This window comes from Scyliorhinus canicula, chromosome 9 (assembly GCF_902713615.1).
Source record: "Scyliorhinus canicula chromosome 9, sScyCan1.1, whole genome shotgun sequence".
NCBI lineage: Eukaryota > Metazoa > Chordata > Chondrichthyes > Carcharhiniformes > Scyliorhinidae > Scyliorhinus > Scyliorhinus canicula.
The window spans coordinates 174,143,482-174,165,099 of record NC_052154.1 but is presented as its reverse complement, the minus strand read 5'-3'; the positions used below and the strand labels follow the sequence as shown (position 1 = coordinate 174,165,099).

Below are 21,618 nucleotides of genomic sequence, written 5' to 3'. Positions count from 1 at the left end.
CCTCTTTGCCAATATATCTGAAGACACCCGACATTCACGCAGACACTAACATCATTAAAACATATATTGATGATAATACATTAAATTAGCCATTTGGCTATAGGCAATTAACCAACAATAAGTGATAAGACAACAAAGACAGTCCTTGACCGATTAGAAAGTTTTATTTACATAAGGGGGAGGTACTTTAGCGAAAGTTACCTCTCTTCTTCAGTGCTACTGAAGGGAGAAAAGTTCTGTTCAAACCAGCTTGCCTCGTCAAAGACCATCATGGTTTTGTAAGTATGCTTCTGTTAAACTTCTTAGAAATGTATTAGAAATTGATAGGAGATACTTTAGGATTTTCCATGTTTTAGCTATCGCATTCTCTTCAGAGATGTTAGTGTGTTCGTAGATAACAAAGGACTGTTAACAGTTTTATATTATTAACAGATAACTAAAGACTGTTAGTCAACTTATATTTTTTAACTCTGCAATTCTGTATGTATCAATTGAGAGTACTTTACAATAAAAATACTTTAATTAAAATTATATTGTGTAGACTTACTCTCAAAGTTTAAAATCCTGGACACTCATTTAGGAAGTCTTGACTAGGACCCTCAATGATAGAGGTAACGATTTAGTTATGAGTGACGCATCTGAACTTTTCCCATAAAAAGTAACTGAGATCCTGCTTAACTAACTGAGACCCGGAAAAGCATTCTCCCTTTGTGAGATCTATTTTGAGTCTTGGCAGAGAAACGGATTTCCCACTTTTGGTGGGTTAACCTAAAGCATAGGTTATTACTAAAGTATTATCAGGTCCGGAATAACCTAAATCCTTCACAGTTGGTCACCCTGCCAGTTTGACCTCCTTCCTTCTCACATCGCCAAACTGGCATTCACTGAACAAGTGACAATTCTTGTCATTGTGATGGATCCAACTTCATCCTCCTCAGCTTTTGATATATTTGACAGCATCATTCATAGAATTTGCAGTGCAGAAGGAGGCCATTGGGCCCCTCAAGTCTGCACCGGCTCTTGGAAAGAGCACCCTACCCAAGGTCAACACCTCCACCCTATCCCTATAACCCAGTAACCCCATCCAACACTAAGGGCAATTTTGGACACTTAAGGGCAATTTATCATGGCCAATCCACCTAACCTGCACATCTTTGGACTGTGGGAGGAAACCGGAGCACAAGGAGGAAACCCACGCACACACGGGGAGGATGTGCAGACTCCGCAGAGATAGTGACCCAAGCCGGAATCGAACCTGGGACCCTGGAGCTGTGAAGCAATTGTGCTATCCACAATACTACCGTGCTGCCCTAAATACAACTCTTCGGTCACCTAATTCAAGTCTGTCACTGGTTCCATCCCCTTCCCAAACACGTGGTCAAACTGAATTAGATTATCTGCGATCTTGTTCGGCTTTGAACTGAGCTTTAAACCCCATGTTCTAGTCATTACCAGGACTGCCTACTTCCACCTGTCCGACTCTCTCCACTTCTACCTCATCCTGTGAACTGAAATTCTTGTATATGCTTATCATGTCCGTTGATGTTTGTTTTCTTGGATTTGCCAGCTGATCTTGCATCCTCCAAAATTCAGAACATGCCTTAACTTATAGAATCCCTACAGTGCAGAAGGTGGCCAGTCGGGCAATCAAGGCTGGACTGACCCTCTGGAAGAACACTCTACCTCGGCCCATTCCCCACCCTATCCCCATTCCCATCCAACCTGCACATCCCTGGACACTAATGGAAAATTTTAGCATGGCCAATCCACCTAACCTGCACATTTTTGAACAACGCGAGGAGGAAACCCATGCTGACACAGGGAGAACGTGCAGATTCCACACAGACGGTCACCCAAGGCCGTAATCTAACAGAAAGATCACAGGACAGTAAAAAGGAACCCATATTCTGCATGGCAGCTATTGCATATATTATGCGCTGCAATAAAATTATCCCTTTTGAAATGCAGACAGAACATATACTCTCAGAGCCAAACTGAGCCTTTTGATGTGCGTGAGCTGTGGCAAGTACACTCTGAATCACATGACTCTGGGTTCAAGGCCCACTCCAGGGCTTGAACACACCAATCTACAATCTGACATTCCAGATCAGTACTGAAAGAATTATTTTTTTAACTAAATGGTTGGAGGTGCCACCTTTCTGATTGGATGTTAAATCAAGATCTCATCTGCCAGTTTCTGTGGATGTAAATGATCCCATAGCACTACAGAATTTCAAAGAAGTGTGTGTGTGTGTGGGGGGGGGGGGGGGGGGGGGGGGGGAGAGGGGTTATCCCCACTGAACAGGCCAATATTGATCCCTCCAACAACTTTATAAAGAATATAATATCTGGTGACCACATTGTTGTTTGTGGGAACTTTCTATATACAGAATTGGCTACCGTCTTTCCTATATTACAACAGTGACGACACTTCAAAATTACTTCACGGACGGTAAATCCCTTTAAACATTTGGTGCTAGTGGTCATGAAAAGCTCAATATTAATGTAAGCCTTTCTTTAACAAGATAGGCAATTGAACAGTTTGCATTATAAGGCACTGAAACAGAAGACCATAAGACCATAGGAGCAGAATTAGGCCACTTGGCCCATCGAGTCTGCTCCGCCATTCAATCATGGCTGATATTTTCTCATCCCCATTCTTCTGCCTTCTCCCCATAACCCCTGATCCCCTTATTAATAAAGAACCTATTAATAAGGGGATCAGGGGTTACGGGGATCTTCACTTTCCTCAAGATACTAAATAGAGACTCCATGCACATTTTCTCTGATTTTAAAAGTTTTCTTTGAGCTTTTACCTGATTAGGCTTCCCTGCTGAGCTGGCATAAATTTAAACAAGAAGCCCTTCTGCTACTGACTACAAGCTGAAAGTGACATTGTTCAGTAAAACAGACGCCCCATAGAAATAAATCCCCAGCTGCTTTGAAGTTACACAGAAACAAAAGACCATTGACAACTGCATGTCATAATTTTCTTCGATAAACAATATCTTATCAATATTGAATGCAAATCATTTTTGACAAGGAGATCTACAATGGTGTTGGCTCCCGCACCGTAAACAATATACTGTGCACCTGCAGCAATTTACATACACCTAGTGAATTCATTATGCCCATTTGTCCCTGAAGCTGGTGACTTTTCTTTCGGAAATAATTGAGGTTTTAAAGCCTCGCGAGCTATTCCTAGCCATACAAAATACAGTGAACAAATTTCACAAACATCCTTCAGCAGGATATCCCTTCTCTAAATCGCCTCTTGAATTCTGCTTTCTAAATCTCTCGGTCTCTGGTGGCAGAGTCTCTGGCTGCAAAATGTTAACTCTGTTTCTCTGCCTTCACAGATGCTGCCTGCCTTGCTGAATATTTCCAGCATTTTCTGTTTGTGTTTTAAGATTCCAGCCTCCGTAGTTTTTTTCTGCCATATAGTTGGTAGAACACTCATCTCTGGGTAACAAAGTTAGAAGTTCAGGTCCTACTCCAAAGTTGAAAATCAAGGCTATTATATTTCCGTAAGAAGTCTTACAACACCAGGTTAAAGTCCAACAGGTTTGTTTCAAACACGAGCTTTCGGAGCACGGCTCCTTCTTCAGGTGAATATTTCCGAGCAGCACTGAGGAACTGCACTGTTGGAGGTGCTGGGTTGGAGGTGCTGTCTTTCCTAAACTGAGGAGGCCCTGCCTGCTTTGCTCTGCTGGGCGTTAAAGGTCCCATAACACTATTATCAAAAGGACAGCAGGGGAGTTAACCTTGGTGTCCAGACCAAAATTTACCCCTCAATCAACATCACAAAATGCAGATCACCTGGTGATTATCTCATTGCTGTTTGTGGGAGTTTGAAAATGAATGAAAATCACTTATTGTCACAAGCAGGCTTCACTGAAGTTACTGTGAAAAGCCCCTAGTCGCCACATTCTGGTGCCTGTTTGGGGAGGCTGGTACGGGAATTGAACCGTGCTGCTGGCATGCCTTGGTCTGCTTTAAAAGCCAGCAATTTAGCCCAGTGTGCTAAACCGGCCCCAGCCACAGCTTGCAGCTGTGTGCAAATCAGCTGACATGTTTCCTGCAGGACAACAGTAGCTACTCTTGAAAAGGGGTCAGTTTAGCTCAGTTGGATGGATACTTTGTGATGCAGAGTATGGCCAACAGCATGGGTTCAATTCCTGTACTAGCTGAAATTTTCATGAAGAGCCTGCCTTGTCGACCTTGCCCCCTTGCCTGAGGTGAGGTATCCCTCAGGTTAAATCACCACCAGTCAGCTCTCCCCCTCAAAGGGGAAAGCAAGCAGCCTATGGTCATCTGGGACCGGGGCAACTTTACTTTACAGAATCACAAATTAATACAGTGTAGAAGAGGCCCTTCAGCCCATCAAGTCTCCACCGATGAATTAAAGACACCTGACCTGCCTGCCTAATTCCATTTCATTTGCCAGTACTTAGCCCATAGCCTTTAATATAATGACGTGCTAAGTGCTCATCCAGGTACTTTTTAAAGGATACGAGGCAACCCACCACCACCTTCCCAGGCAGTGCATTCCTTTGGTGGGGATTTTCAAATGCACCCTGTGCACCACCTTAAACTGTATCAGGCTCATCCTTGCACACGAGGAGGTCCTGTTTACCCTATGTAGTGCCTCACTCCATACTCGCCAATTGATCACCCCTCCATTCTCCCCTTCCTGTTTCTCCTTGATCTTCACCACCCGCTCGCCTCCTGCTCCCCCAGCCACTTGTGTATATCCCCAATTCTTCCCTCCCCTTCCACATCCGGAAGCAGCAGTCGCTCCAGCAGGGTGTATCCCAGCAACATAGGGAACCCCCTCCAGACCTTTCTCCTCAAATCCCCTGTAAACCTCCTGCCCCTCACTTTGAACTTGTGTCACCTTTAACTGACCCTTTAACTAAGGGGAACAGCTGCTCCCTATCCACCCTGTCCATGTCCCTCATAATCTTGTAAACCTCGCTTGATTAGGTCACCCCCCCCCCCCCCCCCCCCCAATCTTCTCTGCTCCAGCGAAAACAACCCAATTTCTCTTCATAACTTAAATGTTCCATCCCAGGCAACATCCTGGTGAATCACCTCTGTACCCCCTCCAGTGTCATCACATCCTTCCCATAATGTGTCGCCCTGACACAGTGCTCCAGTGGTGGCCTCACCAAAGTTCTATACAACTCCAACATGACCTCTCTGCTTTTGCAATCTATACCGCGATTGATAACCTGGTGTTGTAAGGTTTCTTACCGATTGATAAAAGCTAGTGCCCCATATGCCTTTTTCACCCCTTATTAACCTGCCCTGCCTTCAGATATCGAAGGACAAACACGCCAAGGTCCCTTTTGTTCCTTGGAACTTCCCAGTGTCAGGCCATTTATTGAATACTTCCTTGTCACATTACGCCTTCCAAAGTGTATCACCTCACTTTTCAGGGTTAAACTCTACCTGCCACTTATCCGCCCATTTGTCCATCACTGTTAACCACCTGGCCAATCATTGTGTCATCCGCAAACTTACTGACCCTCATAGTCATCTATGTCATTTATATAAATTATGTGGAGTAGCCGGTGTTGGACTGGAGTGAGCACAGGAAGAAGTCTTACAACACCAGGTTAAAGTCCAACAGGTTTGTTTTGAATCACTAGCTTTCGGAACACTGCTCCTTCCTCAGGTGACAGAAACATATATGAAAAAAAATGAAAATCGCTTATTGTCACGAGTAGGCTTCAAATGAAGTTACTGTGAAAAGCCCCTAGTTGCTACATTCCGGTGCCTGTTCGGGGAGGCTGTTACGGGAATCGAACCGTGCTGTTGGCCTGCTTTCAAAGCCAGCGATTTAGCCCTGTGCTAAACAGCCCCTAACAAAGTCAAAGATGCAAGACGATACATTGAATGCGAGTCTTTGCAGGTAATTAAGTCTTTACAGGTCCAGATGGAGCGACTGGAGAGAGGGATAATCACAGTTAAAAGAGGTGTGAATTGTCTCAACCCAGGACAGTTGGTAGGATTTCACACGTCTGGGCCAAATGGTGAGGGATGAATCTAACGCGACATAAATCCAAGGTCCTGGTTGAGGCCATACTCATGTGTGCGGAACTTTATATAAATGGCAAACCATAGGTGACCTGTGGTATGCCACTGGTTTCCAGTTACTAAAGCAGCCGTCCATCACTTCTTCACTCTTAACTCTTCAAAAAGTGTTTGTCCGGCGGAAGAGCATTTCCAGATACTTGGTGCTCATGAAAGGTTTGCTGTTCTTCGAAGGGTTCCCTGGTGTTTGGGGGAAGTGCCCCCTCTCCCTCTGACATGTGGCTGGCTGCTCACCTGCCTGACTGGCTAGCTGGCTGGGAAAGTGAACTACATTTCCCAGCGGGCGGCGGCCGCTTCCGGGGGAAGCAGGGGGTGACCCTGGCGGGGAGGGGAGGGCGGTTGAGTGTTTACTTCCGGTCTGGCTGGCAGTCCTCATCGCCTGAGTGGCCGGCGCGGCGGTGCTGTCAGCTGGGGGCTCCCTCCTCCATCCTGCCCACAGACAGACAGAGGGAGCAGTCCTCCTGACACACATTCACTCCGTGGCTGCTTTCAATGCCTGCCGCACCTCGCCTGCTCGCTTTGATGGTGTCTGGCTGTGCCCCGCGCGGAGGGCTGGAGGAAGCTTGAAGAGGTGCCCGGCGGGCTGGCTCTTCATCCGCTCAGCGATGGATTGGCTCATGGGGTGAGTGAAGGAACTTTGGAGAGAGGGAGAAGCCCAGCCGACTGAAGGGAAATGGGTCTGAGCGAGTTTGCTGGCGACCTGCTCGCCCGTTAAGCCTCTCCTGTTTAAATCTCTAGTCCCCCCCCCCCCCCCCACCCCCCGGGCCGAGGTGAGGGCTCGAGCTCTCCCTCCCTCTCTGCCCTGACCTCGGCTGGCTGAGCTGCTCCCTCCACTGAATGACAGGAGGACACTTTCTGCAACTTTGATGGAAAGCATCCTGACCTGCAAGCGATGTGAGATGAGAGGGGAGACACAGTGCGTCCTTGCCTGGCTGAGAGTTTAGTTTATTGGATTAACTTTCTGCTTTATTATGATACAACACATCCCCTGACCGTGTAAAGAGGGCAGCTTCCACACTGAAATCGTTTACTAATGAATGACTCGATCCTTATTTTTATTTAAATTGGCGGTTACGTTTCGTTTTCAACTAACTTGAACAAGGCAGGCAAAGGTCCTAGCGTTATCTGCCTATTTATGGAGAATGCTTACTATAAACTGCACATGAGACATGTTAGGGGAGGAGGAAAATATTTATAGTGTTTGTAAACCTGGTCATAATATTGCCATGTCATGCCAGAGTGCAGTAGATTCTGTTGGTATGTTTACCCAGCAAAGCAATGAGCAATACTTTGACTAAGTTTTTTTTTTCAATCATTCATTTATCATAACCCTATGTTTTGGAGGTGGTCAATCTTTATTGGCAAAGTTAATGTTGTCCTGGCAATTCTTCCATTAGGATGTGACATGAAAAAGCCTTTTGGGAACAGTTCCCTTCTGAAAGCTTAGTTTACTGCACAGTTATTTTATCCTATAAACTTGTTGTTTATCAGCTTGTCATGTTTATCCTACTCAAAATATGCACCTTTACAAGCAATTAGGAAATATTACAAGATCCATTGAAAGTTTAAGTATGAACATAAACTTTGCCAGCCCATTCTTTGAAGGAGTAGAAGATGTGTGTGAATGTTGCCTTGGGGCGGGGGGCGGCGGGGCGGGGGCGAGGGGGGGGGGGGGGGTGGTGGTGCTAACCACGTTCATATGTTTTGGTCCTGTCCCAAGCTAGAGGATTACTGGAAGGAGGTTTTTAGGATAATTTCTAAAGTGGTTCACGTGAAACTGGACTCGGGGGCCCCCGGGAGGCCATATTCGGGGTGTCAGACCAGCCAGGGTTGGAAAAGGGTGCGGAGGCAGATGTTGTAGCCTTCGCCTCGTTGATCGCCCAAAGGCGGAACCTGATCGATTGGAGAGCAGCCTCTCCACCCTGTGCCCTAGCGTGGTGGGGGGATTTGTTGGAATTCTTGACTCTTGAGAAGGTTAAGTTTGAACTGAGGGGAAGGACAGAGGGGTTCTTCATTTAATAATTCATGGGCATTATTCATTATGCACTTTCAAGAGCTGGATAACATTGAACATTAGTTGGGGGGTGGGTGGGAGGACTGGGGAGGTTGGGGGGTGGGTGGGAGGGCTGGGGAGGGAGGGGAGCGATGGGTGTTATTGTGGGCTATGGGGGATTCCTTTTTGTCAGTTGTTTATGTGAACATGTGGGCGAATGTTTTGGGTTTGGTGGGAGGATGGGGTCGTTGTTATTGATATGGGGATTGACATATTTGTTACTAATTATTGTTTATTGTTGGTGGGTATAAATTGGGGAGAAAATGCAAAAAAGGAGGAGAATAAAGAAATATTTTTAAAAACCATAAACTTTGCCAGTTGTACAGACAGACATTGGGACTAGAATACTGCAGTGCATAAGAACATGAGAATGAGGAACTGGAGTCGGTCATTCAAGTCTGCTTTGCCATTCGATATGTTTGTGGCAGACTTGATTATGACAACTTCACTTTCCTGCCTGACCTCCCTTGACACCCTTATCGATCAAAAATCTTTCAAACTAGTCCTTTAATGTATTCAATAGTCGAACTTCCACAGTTCTGTGCCAAAGAGATTTCCAAAGATTAACATTATTGAGAAGGGACATTCCAGCTCATCTGTCTTAAATGGGAGAAACTGTGATCCCTAGTTCTCAATTCCATATGAGGGGAAATGACCTCCCAACATCTACCCGATCAATTTCCTCAGAGTCTCAGTGTCAATATGATCAACAATCATCCTTCTAAATTCTATTTGAATATAGACCCAAGCTGCTCAATCTTCAAGACAAAATCTTCAGCCCAGGAAAAAACCTAGTGAACCTCTTCTCAACTGCTTCCAATGCAAATATATCCCTCTTAAACAAGGAGACTAAAACCATATGCAATACTTTAGATCAGGGTTCAAAATTGGGACAGTGCCCCACAGATTAGTCAAACAACAGTATGACATCGTCTTTTGCATTGAGAATCACACTTTATAGTGAATATCCCAGGCTCTTCCATCACTATGCCAAGATTTTCACCCCCAACTGAATGTGAAATTCTATCATGTTATGATCTTTCTCTTCAAGATAATCCTTTACTATGAGTCCTGGCTCATTACATATTACCAGGCCTAAAATTGCTTGTTCTCTGGTTGGTTCCAGAATGTATTGTTCTCAATACATGCACTCTGTGAGCTCACCCTCAAGTCTACCTCTGGGAATTTGATTCATCGAATCTGTATGAAAATTAAAATCACCCACTATTATTATTGTGGTATCTTTCCTACAAGCCCCCATTATTTCTAAGTTTATAAACTGTCACACAGTGTAGCTATTGGGGTCGATAAACTGCTCCCACCAGTGAATTCTTTCCCATTGCAATTTCTTTATCACAACTCAAGTCGCTTCTACATTTTGATCTTCAGAGATCATTTCCCGCTACTGTATAGTTCTCACGCTTTATTAACAGAGCTACCTCACCTCCGATTACATTCTTCCTACCCTTCCAAAATGCTAAATTCCTTTGAATATTCACATCCCAGCCGTGGTTGTCTCTGTAACGGCTATCATTATACCATTTATTTCTAGTTTGTGCTATCAATTGATCCAACTTTTTATGAATGTGCCATGCATTTAGATAAAGAGCCTTTAATTCTAACTTCCTGTCATTTTTCCCTGCACTTTCCTATTTGTCTGTGCACTGTTATGGTTGTATATGTTGTCCCTTCCTGTTGCACACTGTTTACCGGTGTATTGCTACTCTGGGCAATTGCCTTGTCCTTGTGAACTTACCAGATTTCTCCTCCCATGGACCCTCTTCCCCACTATTTACTTTAAAGCTCTCAATGGCTCTATTTATGGGATTGATGAGGACCCCTTGTCCCAGTGCAGTTCAAGAGAAAGCTGCCCAGATGACATTTCTTTCCCCATGAAACCAAATTTCCCCACCTCAATTTTTTATAATTCTGAAGAGGAGATTAAGTCTAATCAGATTCCAGAATACCTTGATTGGCACAGATGAACATATTGTAATTTTATGCAATTATTTCAGTTTGGCATCACTGTCCTTGATTGCACAGCATTGTATTCTGAAACTCGGTCAACCTGAGTATTATTATAAAACATTATTTGAATGCAACATTTTCTTTTTGCTTTTTATTGGCATATTTGATTATTTATTCTTTATCAGGAGTCTTAATTTGTGTTGCATTTTATGCCACATTTTGAAGGAATTCTTTATTATGGTGTGAGTTTATAAATGGATGTATTAATTTCTCTGTGACCCTCCTCAGAAAATCACGAATGAGACGGAACAAACTTAGAAACATAAAATTGAATTATCCTGAAATATACTAAGCAGTGTAAACTTTTTTTATTTTTCAAAGTTATATTTATTATTCAAATGGTAAAGAATACACTCAAATTAAAATTAGAGGGTGTGGTAGCATCCTGGTTTTGTTACTTCCCTAGTAATTCAGTCTAGTGATCAAGAGCCTGGAGTTCAAATTCCAATTGGGCAGCTGGAGAATTTGAATTCAGTTAGTTAATAATATAAACTGGAATAGTGCCCATAAATTGTGAAGGTTATTGTAAAAATGCAACTGGTTCAATAATGTCCTATTGTGAAGTAAGTCTCTCATCTTTATCTGGTCGAGAATACATGCTCAAAGCATTTGCATTTTGTTGATTTTTAACTGTCCTCTGAAATGGTCTTGCAAACCACTCCAAGTTGTTTCAAAACAACTACAAAAACTATTTAAAACTGAATGGTCTACCTGCCGCTGATTTGAGCATCATGACAAAGGCACACCCTGTCCGGTTAACCCTGCAGAAATCTCCTCACTAACATCGGGAGACTTGAGAGAAAATTGAGAGTGAGTCAACAGCCTGACATAACCTAACGCACAGAGAATCATACCTTTTGAGCTAATATCCCAGACTCTTCCCTCATTATTTCTGAGTATGCCATGTCCCACCTGAAGAACAGACACACTGATATATGGTCTGGAGAGTGGCCCTGAGATTCCTCAACATTGATTCTGGACCCCATGAAATCTTGTGATGTCAGGTCAATCATGGGGAAGGCAACTCCCTGCTGTTTTCTATCTATCATTATGGGTGTTCAGCAACAGCAAAATTATATTCCACCGCAATCTGTATATAACTTCATGGTCTGGCATATCCCTTGTTCTGTCATTACTGCCAAGGCAACGGACTGACCCTTGCTCAGTGAGGAGGGCAAATGAGCATGTCAGGACCAGCACCAGGCAAACCTAAAAACGATGTGCCAACTTGGTAAAGCTGCAACACAGGACAACGTGCAACCTCAGCAGTGAATCGAACATGTTGTGGACAGAGTTAAATGATCCCACAACTAAGGGGACGGAGCATAGCTCTGCAGTCTTGCCACATCAAGTAATGAATGGTGATGAACAAATAAACATCTAACGGGACCAGTGGCTGTTTGAGCATCCCCATCCTGGATGATCAGGGAGCCCAGCTTGTCAGTGCAAAAGACAAGGCTGAAGTACTTGCACTCCTCTTCAGTCGGAGATGCTGAGTGGGTGATCCATCTTGGCCTCCTCCTAAGATTCCTACCATCACAGATGCCAGACTTCAGCCAATTCCACTCACTACACTACAAAGCAATGGCTAAGTGTACAGGATCCAACAAAGATTATGGCTCTAACAACAACTTATCATCATTACATAGATACACAATGTAAATACATAGATATATCGATCTGACTGGACTGTGCGCAGAACAATCCTTTTCGCTGTACCTCCATACACGTGACAATAAATAAATCTACATCTATTGAATCCCTACCATCAATATCAGAGGGTAACCATTGACCGGAATCTATCTTAATTACTGTTCCGACAAGAGCAGGTCAGGCTGGGAATCCTACAGCCAATAACACATTTCCTGACTCTCCATAGCCTTTTTCCATCCACAAGGCACATGTCAGGAATATGACGAACACTCCAGTAGCCTGGATGACTGTATCTCTTCCAATGCTCAAGAAACACAACACCATCCAGTTCAAGGGAACCTGCTCGATTGGCACCACATCTTCCATCATAAATATTCACCAGTGCACTGTGGCTGCAATATATACCATCTACAAAATGCACTGCAGCAATCCCCCACTGCTTCTTTTGCGTGCCTCCCAACTGTCAACCACCTAGGGCAGCAGCCAGTTGTGAACACCGCCATCTCCAGGTTCCCTTCAAATTGTACACCATCCTGACTTGGAAGTATATTACTAATCTTTGTTCGTTGTTGTGTCAAAATCCTGCAACATCCTCCCTAATAACACGTGACAGATCCTTCAATGGACTCTAGCAGTTCAAGGAGGGAGCTCACTATCGCCACTTTGCCAATTAGGGATGAGCAATCTTCCTAGGTGGTCTTCTCATCCCTGAATTCCTTGAATAATTTTTGAAATAAGTAAAAATCACCATTACCAGAACAAATGTACATTAATAATGCATGTGTTCTGCATCTTTCTAAATCTGAAGAGATATTATTGGATATGCTGTAAGTTTAGGAGGATGCAAGTATTCTGTGCAGGATAATATCGATAATTTTCCATCAGTCAATTATTTCTGCCAAGTGTACTTTAGAACTTGAACTAGTTACTGCATAGAGGCTTAATGGATTTGGAGGATTTTTCGTATTCTTCCATTGGATGTGATGCCACTGACAAGATCAGCACTATATTGCCCATCCTTAATTGCACTTCAACTGTTAAGAGTCGACCACAGTGCTGTGGGCCATGGAGTTACATGTAGGCAAATTTTATTTCCTAAATGGCACAAATGAATGGGAGAGGTTTTATTTTACAACAATTGGTGATAGTTTAATTGCCACCATCACTGAGACCACCTTTTTTAAAAATTTAGAGTACCCAATTATTTCTTTTGCCAATTAAGGGGCAATTTAGTGTGGCCAATCCACCTAGCTTGCACATCTTTGGGTTGTGGGGGCGAAACCCACGCAAACACGGGGAAAATGTGCAAACTCCACACAGACAGTGACTCAGAGCTGGGATCAAACCTGGGATCTTGGCGCCGTGAGGCAGCAGGGCTAACCCACTGGGCCACCGTGCTGCCCGAGACCAACTTTTAATTCCAGATTTATTCATAAAATTTAAATTCTACTAGCTGCCATGGTAGGATTTGAACCTATGTACCCCAGAGCATGAATATTCTTCACTTGCCTTTGGATTACTAGTCTAGTAACATTACCACTACACCACCATCTCACCTATATTTGCCACTGTAGCATTTTAAAGTACACTTTTTATTCAAAGTTCAGACCTTTAGTTTGTGGTATTAGTTGCTGTTTGGATAGCATTTATAAACTGAATAAGTAGATATAAAATGCAACTTAAATTGCTAGTGCTCAAATGAGTAATGATTGATGTAAAACAATAATCATACTTAACATTTGAAACTTCCAATCTGAGGTTCAGTATATAGAAGCTAAAACTGAACAATGATGGGTGACAAATAAAATATTAATGGACACATATGTTCGTCCACAGTGATAGATTTGACTTTTCCACTATGATACCCTCATGAATGAATATCCATGTTAAATGGATGATATGAAAAAGCTCACATGGTTGACCTGATGTGCTATTCTTTCCCACTCTTGCACTCTGAAGAGTAAATGTGCCTTTTTTGGGTATGGCATGTGTCAATGTGTGATCCCTCCCAACGAGAAGCCCCACCTGGGTATGTGAATCAATTACGGCATTTAAAATAAAAGCATTACTATTATGATGCTATCCAATGTTTTTTTCTATTTCCTGTCAATTTTTGCTATCCCTTAGTGGTTATTTTTGAAGTACAAGTCCTGCTGGATCATTTGAATATTAGACATAAGACTGTAAAGAATAAGAAGTAGTTATGAAAGGGCTTGACAGGGTAGGCATTGAAAGATTGTTCCTGCTGTTCGGGGAATCTAAAATATGAGGGGCACCGTCTCTAGATAAGGAGATGAACTTTGAGGATGGAGATCAAGAGAAATTCCTTCATTCAAAGGGTTGTGAATCTTTTGAATTCTTTACCCTAGAGGGTTGTGGATGTTCCAGTGTTGGATATATTTAAGGTTGGATATATTTAAGGTTGGGTTAGGCAGATGTTTGGTCATGGGGATTCAAGGGATATGGGGGACTGGTGGGAAAGTGCAGTTGAAGCTAAAGATCAGACATGTTCATATTTAGTGGTGAGCCAGACGGGCCACATGGCCTACTCCTCTTATCTCTTTTTGTTCAAGTCTGTATGAATCAGCTATTCATTGCGTTAAGTTATTGGGGAGCTAACCATTCTATTGGTCAGATAATAACAGGAGCAAGGGAAGAAGGCAAACAGTAGAGAGCATACCTTTGCCTCACTGAGTTAACTTTGTTACCACAATTTGGTTGGTCGGTGCAGACTTTATGGGGTGAATTGCCTCCTGCACTGTGGGGTCTATGATTCTATGATGCTCTACCATTACAAATCTGGAAAAGCCTTTTCAGAGCTTCCAGAAAGAAGGCCTCAGGGCAATTTGCATCCAACAGCCTGCTTTGAAAACTCTGCTTACATTTTGACAGCTGTAACAAACTGCACCACAGAGCAACCTTCGACATTTAAAAAAAAAAAGTCAATGCGCCCTATCTCCCAATGTTCACAAACCCTTAAAAAAATATATGTCCAGGTTCAGATCCACTCTTCGCCAAAATCGTTTCTTTCATGGGCCATACTGTTGTTAGTGTACCAAGTTTTTGTTGAAATCTGCCCATTAGCTTTGGAAGCATTAACTTGGTCCACCTTCATTAAGTAATTTCCAGTGCCTATTCGTGGTTAATATTTATGACGTGGAGGAAATTTAGTAAAATTATTTTTTTAGTGGGCTTGCATTGTGGATCATCCCCTTGATAGGTTAAGGTGTGGATTAAATAAGTAGCTCTTCAATGTTGTAGATCTTCATTAATTAATAATAGTTGCCAGTGTACTGCAACATCTCAGTTGCAAAGTTATTTTTGATCCCATTTCCTGTTACTAACTGAGCAGGTGTAATATGACATACAATAGTTATGGCACTTCCCTTTGCCTGGAAAACACTACCTGTAATTTATATTTGTCTTTTCAGAGCATTATTGTCAATTCTATTTAAAAGTTGTTCATGGGAGAAGGACAAAAGTGAGCTTAGTTTCATCTGTGCTAAAATTTCCATTCTGGTAATATGTAACCAATTGTCTGCAATATCTTTTAAATACTGATGGGGTATTTCTTGAGTTTAATTGAATACAGAATAACTTTACATTGTGAAATTATTATTAAAGTAAGGCCTTCCAATAGTGACTCCTGTTTAAATGATGTTAAAGACTTTATATAGAAGTAAATATGACTGATTTATCAGAAAAGGTTTGGGCAGAACATACTGTATAAATCCCTTGATTTAACCTTCTATTTTCGGAATCGGGATTTTTCTTTGTTTCCTTTCCCCCTTATTTCTTTTTTATTTTCCTTTTATGTTGGTATTCATGTTCAGTAAAATTACATCTAATGTCATATTCTAAAAGTACAGCAAGCATTAATGGAATTCTGATTTGTGACCTCTGCTGCAGAGATCAAAGGCAACTTTGAGTACTGATAAATTGTAGGATGTTTCCGCACACATACAGTTCTGCTGGCTCGTAATGCTGTAGAACTGCCTATAATAGTGGGCAACATTTCCTCCGAGATGGCATTCATGTGTATATCTTATTTTTTCAAAATAGGATAATCGGAACCAATGTACTGTGTAGCAGATGAAAGTTCAGTTAGGTTTGGGTTTCGTATTACAATCTTGTGTGGGAAATTAGGCGAGCTGCTCTCTCCTATTACTTTGACTTGAAGAGACTGTCACATTTTTCCCTTGTAAATCACACTTTTCATCATTACTTTCCTGAACTAGCTAGCAATGGTTTGTTTCCCCATTTTCCAGTCCAATAGATGTGGTACAACTTGAGTGTTGATGAAACTAACCTGAGCGCAACAAATAGGAGGGATATTATTGGTAAACTGCTTGTGGTTTTTTTTTTGTTCTGTGATGAAATCGCTGCAGTGATTGTTTTCAGTGGAATAGTTGAAACTGGGATTGACTGACCACTTATGAAGATTGTAGTATCAATACAATTGAGTAATTTTTGTCTGTCTTCAGTAGAAAATTTCTGAGATGTTAGCAGAAATGAGATAAATACTTGTATGTTTTGTGGTAAATCTGCTGCCAGGAGGAGTGACACTGACCCAAGTTTGATCTGGTAATTTCCTGATTTCAATATCCAGTCTTTGTTCAACATGTTTATCTCAGCTGGAGCATCTCAAAAGGTCAACCATGATTCCAACATGTATTCTCATTCCGAGATAGCTGCTAGAAAATTGATGTTGAGTGAATATAGATCATACTCTGTTATGATACCCACTTCTGCCATGAATCAGGCAATATCCACTGTTGAGATTTTTATACAATGAATGGCTACATGGGCAAGTTCTTGGAGCACTGTCAAATCCCATAACAATACTTTTTGAATTTTTCCTTTTTGGGGAACAGAAAAGAGAATGTTTAACCTGTTGTGTCTGATATTTAAATTTGAATATATTTTAAAATATCTGTGCGTCTCCACTGACACTTGGCATTTGCAATGATCTATCATAGATATTTGAAAATGTCAAATGTACTGTCCTGAGTTTGTGTTCCTTTCTGTTCCTGTGCCCGGCTCAGTTTAACCTTTTTGAATATAAATTCAATGAAAATTGAGTTTCATTAACCAGATGATCAAAATTGGGTGAAGTTAACTTGGAAGTAGGTAATAAATTTGATCTTGGTAGCTTTAACACTGTAAATATCACGCTGCTGGTGGTAGGCTCATTCAGAATGTTAGGGGGCATGGGATACAGGGAAATTTGGCTCTCTGGATACAGAAGTGGCTGGCCGAAAGAAGACAGCGAATGGTAGTGAATGGAAAGTATTCCGCCTGGAGATCGGTGACCAGTGGTGGCCCGCAAGGATTTGTTCTGGGACCTCTGCTCTTTGTGGTTTTTATAAATGACTTGGATGAGGAAATGGAAGTGTGGGTTAGTAAGTTTGCCGATGACACGAAGGCTGGGGGAGTTGTAGATAGTGTTGACGGTTGTTGCAGGTTACAACAGGACATTGACAGGATGCAGAGCTGGGCTGAGAAGTGGCAGATGGAGTTCAGCCTTGATAAATGTGAGGTGATTCATTTTGGAAGGTCAAATTTGAATGCTGAATACAGGGTTAAAGGCAGGATTCTTGGAGGTGTGGAGGAACAGAGGGATTATGGGGTCCACGTACGCAGATCCCTCAAAGTTGCCACCCAGGTTGATTGGGTTGTTCAGAAGGCATATGGTGTGTTGGCTTTCATTAACAGGGGGTTTGAGTTTAAGAGCCGCGAGGTTTTGCTGCAGCTTTATAAAACCCTAGTTAGACCACACTTGGAATATTGTGTCCAGTGCTGGTCGCCTCATTATAGGAAGGATGTGGATGCTTTGGAGAGGGTACAGAGGAGATTTACCAGGATGTTGCCTGGACTGGACTGATGAAGAAAGGTTGAGGGAGCTAGGGCTTTTCTTACTAGAGCGAAGAAGAGAGAGGTGACTTGATAGAGGTGTACAAGGTGATGAGAGGCATGGATAGAGTGGATAGCCAGAGACTTCTCCCCAGGGTGGAAATGGCTGTCACGACGGGACATAATTTTAAGTTGATTGGAGGAAGGTATGGGGAGATGTCAGAGGTAGGTTCTTTACACACTAGAGTGGTGGGTGTGTTGAATGCACTGCCAGCAGAGGTGATGGAGTCCAGAGTCATTAGGGACATTTAAGCGACTCTTAGACAAGCACATGGACAGCAGAAAATTGAAGGGGTGGAGTTTAGGTTGCTCTTAGATTAGGATAAATGGTCAGCACAACATCGTGGGCTGAAGGGTCTGTACTGTGCTGTACTGTTCTATGTTCTATGCTGTGCAATGCATTTACTGTGAATAAAGAAGCAAATTAAAATGCATAAAAGAGCATCTTTGCTAAATAGAATTATTTACCCTCCAAGTACCTTTAATTATTGTGACTTAATAGTTGCCCAAAATCTATGAGGTTTGTAAAGTGAATACTTTTTTTTTCTTTTGAAATTGAGAGTGCAGAAGAGCTAAGAGTTGTTTGTGACTAGGAAGTGTTGGGAAATGGTTAACTAGATTATTAAAGCTCATTAGGTAATCATCTGGGAGGAGAACTGGGCATTCATTCAACGATTGACAGTAGATGTGGCTTTGACGGATGTACTTTAATCATTAATGCAATGTTATATTCATATGTTGGAGATTTAATGCGTGATTTGGCAATCATATTTCTTCTTCAATGTCTGGCTGCTGTAAATGATACAGACCCTTTATTGTACAAAGTTTCCTCTGACTCTTGATTTATCTGTATTGTGTTCACCTTGTCAGCTCCAGAGGATTTAATCCATTCAAAGCATGAAGGCAAGTTTAAAATTCCCAATTTCCTGCTGCTGCCATCCTTTATTTTTTTGTTCACGTCTTTTGAGTTTCAGTGGGAGACTGCTAATTATTATTAGTCTCCCTTTCAGAACAAAGTTTATTTTGACAATAGCTTTTAAGTTAGTGTACTTTAGAAAACTGGAAACATAATTTGGTAATGTCTTTTTGATTTGTTACTTCTAATGCTACTCCAAATGCTGAGATAGCGATAGGGCTTGGGAGAATGCTGGTAGAGATGCGATATGCTTGTAATACTATTTCTGGTGACCTCTGAAATATTTGAAAATGTGCTTGTAAAGTTCTGCTTGCCAGATATCCAAGAGAAATGTTTTTCGACTCCTGGTTAAAATGAAGCAAGCATCAGCTCCCAACTTATCTTCGGGTTTTATCTATGGCTCAATGGTAGCACTCTGACCTCCATGGATTCAAGTTGCATTCTGGAGATTTGCACGCAATCTAAGCTGACAACTCAGTGCAGTACTTTATTGCACCATTAGAGATGGCAACTTTCAACTGAGATGCTGAGAGTGGATTCTCTGGTTCCCCAGCTGCGTGTTTTTTGGTGGCGTGCCATTCACTGGTGGCGGGATTCTCACCCCCCCCCCCCCCCCCCCCCCCCCGTATTATTAAAATAGACTATCTGGCTGTTTGTGAGACTTGACGAATTGTTACGTGTTTCCCTGCATTGGAATTCGCGTGCAGAGTTGGTGGTGGAGGTAGAGACCTTAAACTCTTGTTAAAAAGTATCTGGAGCGCACTTTGAGTGCTATAAGCTACAGGGCTATGGAAGGTGTGATAAGAAGGGCACCTGGGTATCCTGGGGCTGGCATTGACAGATGGCTGAATGGCCTCCTTCTGTGCTGCAAACTTTCTATGATTTTGTTGCAAAAGTGACTTCGAAAAGTACTTAATTGGCTTTTAAGTCTCCCAACCCCAGTATAGTTGGGCATTTTTCTTGCAGACACTTCTTGAAGGGGCAGAATTGGCCCAAGTCATGTTGGTCCTAGTGAGGAAATGCTTCTTTTTATTGAAGCCCATACCATCTAAACATTCACAATTTCAAACCCTCTGATCGCATTTATTAGCGTTTGGGGAAATTCCATATGGGCCTCGGATCATGAAATAGTTTAGTGCAGCAGCATTAAATCGTTATTGCACATGACACTTAACTTGAGAAAATAGTCCTGCACTGCTTGTTGCAGTTATCCAGTAATCTACCCCAAGTGAAAAAGCTACTTCTCAACTTAAAAAAATTAGTTTTAAGGAGAGCTTACCATGTATTTTTAATTGTCAAAAGTGCTGACAGGACAGCGGAAGTGTGTTTTTAAGTCTGCATGCGGAGAGCACTCTCTTCCATTGTTTGAAATCAGTTTTACTTTGATTTCTTGTTTAAAATAGTCTTCCATTTTTCATTACCTATATAAGCTTTCAATATAATTATTGCCCTGCTGTAGCTATTTAAAAACATGCATCTCTACTTTGATTGCGTATATACATTGTTACATTTTTAATTTGGTGTAAAATTGCACCTTGGTGACACTAAGAACCAATTGTCACGGGTGTGTTTGACGAATGGCAACATTTCTGGCTGTGCCTGCTCATGTACTCGAGGCAAGAAATCATAGATCATAACACAGGGTGGAGAAGAAACGGCGAGCGGAGGGGTATTGAATCGTTGTTGTAGGAAGAAATAAAACCCAGAATGGGGATGTGAGAACTGAAAAGGGATGAAAAGTTTAAGTTTGCTGAAAGCGGTGACTTGCATTTATTTAGCACCTTAGTAAATCTTCTCAAGGTGCTTCTCTGGAGCATTACCAAACAAAATTTAGCTGTCAGACAAGTCAAAAGAACAACAGAGAACATGCTTTCCTTCTTTTCTTGGGGAAGGTTTAAATTGGACATATAGAAACAGACTTCACTACATGTTGGCACAGTACCAGCTTGCTACAATGCTATCAGAAGCTTCTGTACACTTTAGGAGGGAGGTTTTATTTGTGAACTGTCAGAGTTCATAATCTCCCGATTAAGTACAAAGTTTAAACATCATGCTTCCATTTGTATTAATGATCCAAAAATATATGTGCACTTTAGCTTATTTTACAGCTTTAGCTGATTTTGGATGTGGGAATTCACAAAAAAAAACTCATGCCATTGCTTGAAAATTGGATGACTATTTTAAGTATTGATACTATATAGGGTTTGTAACGAAACTGCTATGTTAGCAAAAGTGCATATTATGCCTTCTGAACCATAAGAAGGTTCTTCAATGTTCTTCAGCTTGGAGAGACTACACCAAAAGTGTCCTGCTGTTAGGTTCCAGACAGTTAGGGTTTGAAGAAACATTGGTTGTAGCTGTTAGTTACAGTTTGGACCTTGTATGGCTTGTAGCTCACAGAGCAGCCCTGGGAGTTGGTTGACACAGTTTGGGCTCAGGAGAACTGCACTGTAAATCATAGAATTTACAGTGCAGAAGGAGGCCATTCAGCCCATCAAGCCTGTACCACCCCCTGGAAAGAGCCCATACCTCCAAGCTATCACCGTAACTCCAATAACCCCATCTAATCTTTTGGACACTATAAAGTCAATTTTAGCTTGGCCAATCCGCCTAACCTGCACATTGTTGGATTTTGGTGGAAGATTGCTGATCTGTGCTGGAGATGGCTAGGACTCCGAAGAAGCCCTGTGAGTCATTCAAAGCTTGGTGTAGCTGAGACATTGGAATTCTGAGAAACACCAGGGCAGAACCAGCTTAGTGAAACTAGTGGTCTGCAAAAAGAGTTTGAAGTAACTTCATTCTAGTGTTAATGTAAGCCTACTTGTGACAATAAAGATTATTATTATTATTATAAGTATGCCGGTAATAGAACCAGGAGTGCAGATTTGTGAATCCCATGGAGAACACTCAGGAGAAGAAATGGAACCATCGGGAGGTGAGCAGTCATTGAGAGTCC

At 42.1% G+C, this 21,618-nt stretch overlaps 1 protein-coding gene across 2 annotated transcripts in view; it reads left to right on the top strand.

Moving 5' to 3' along the window:
- The first annotated feature begins 6,457 nt into the window (after positions 1 to 6,457).
- Positions 6,458 to 21,618, top strand: part of LOC119971910 (MOB kinase activator 2) — a 242,493-nt gene continuing 227,332 nt past the window's right edge. The window contains exon 1 of one of the 2 annotated variants that reach the window (XM_038808223.1): positions 6,458 to 6,721. Coding sequence is in view for 1 of the 2 variants with exons in the window: in XM_038808228.1 (XP_038664156.1) it covers positions 6,705 to 6,721 (17 nt within the window). In the remaining variant the exon portion in view is untranslated. The remainder of the gene's footprint in view (positions 6,722 to 21,618) is intronic. The other variant, XM_038808228.1, reaches the window with a different exon arrangement.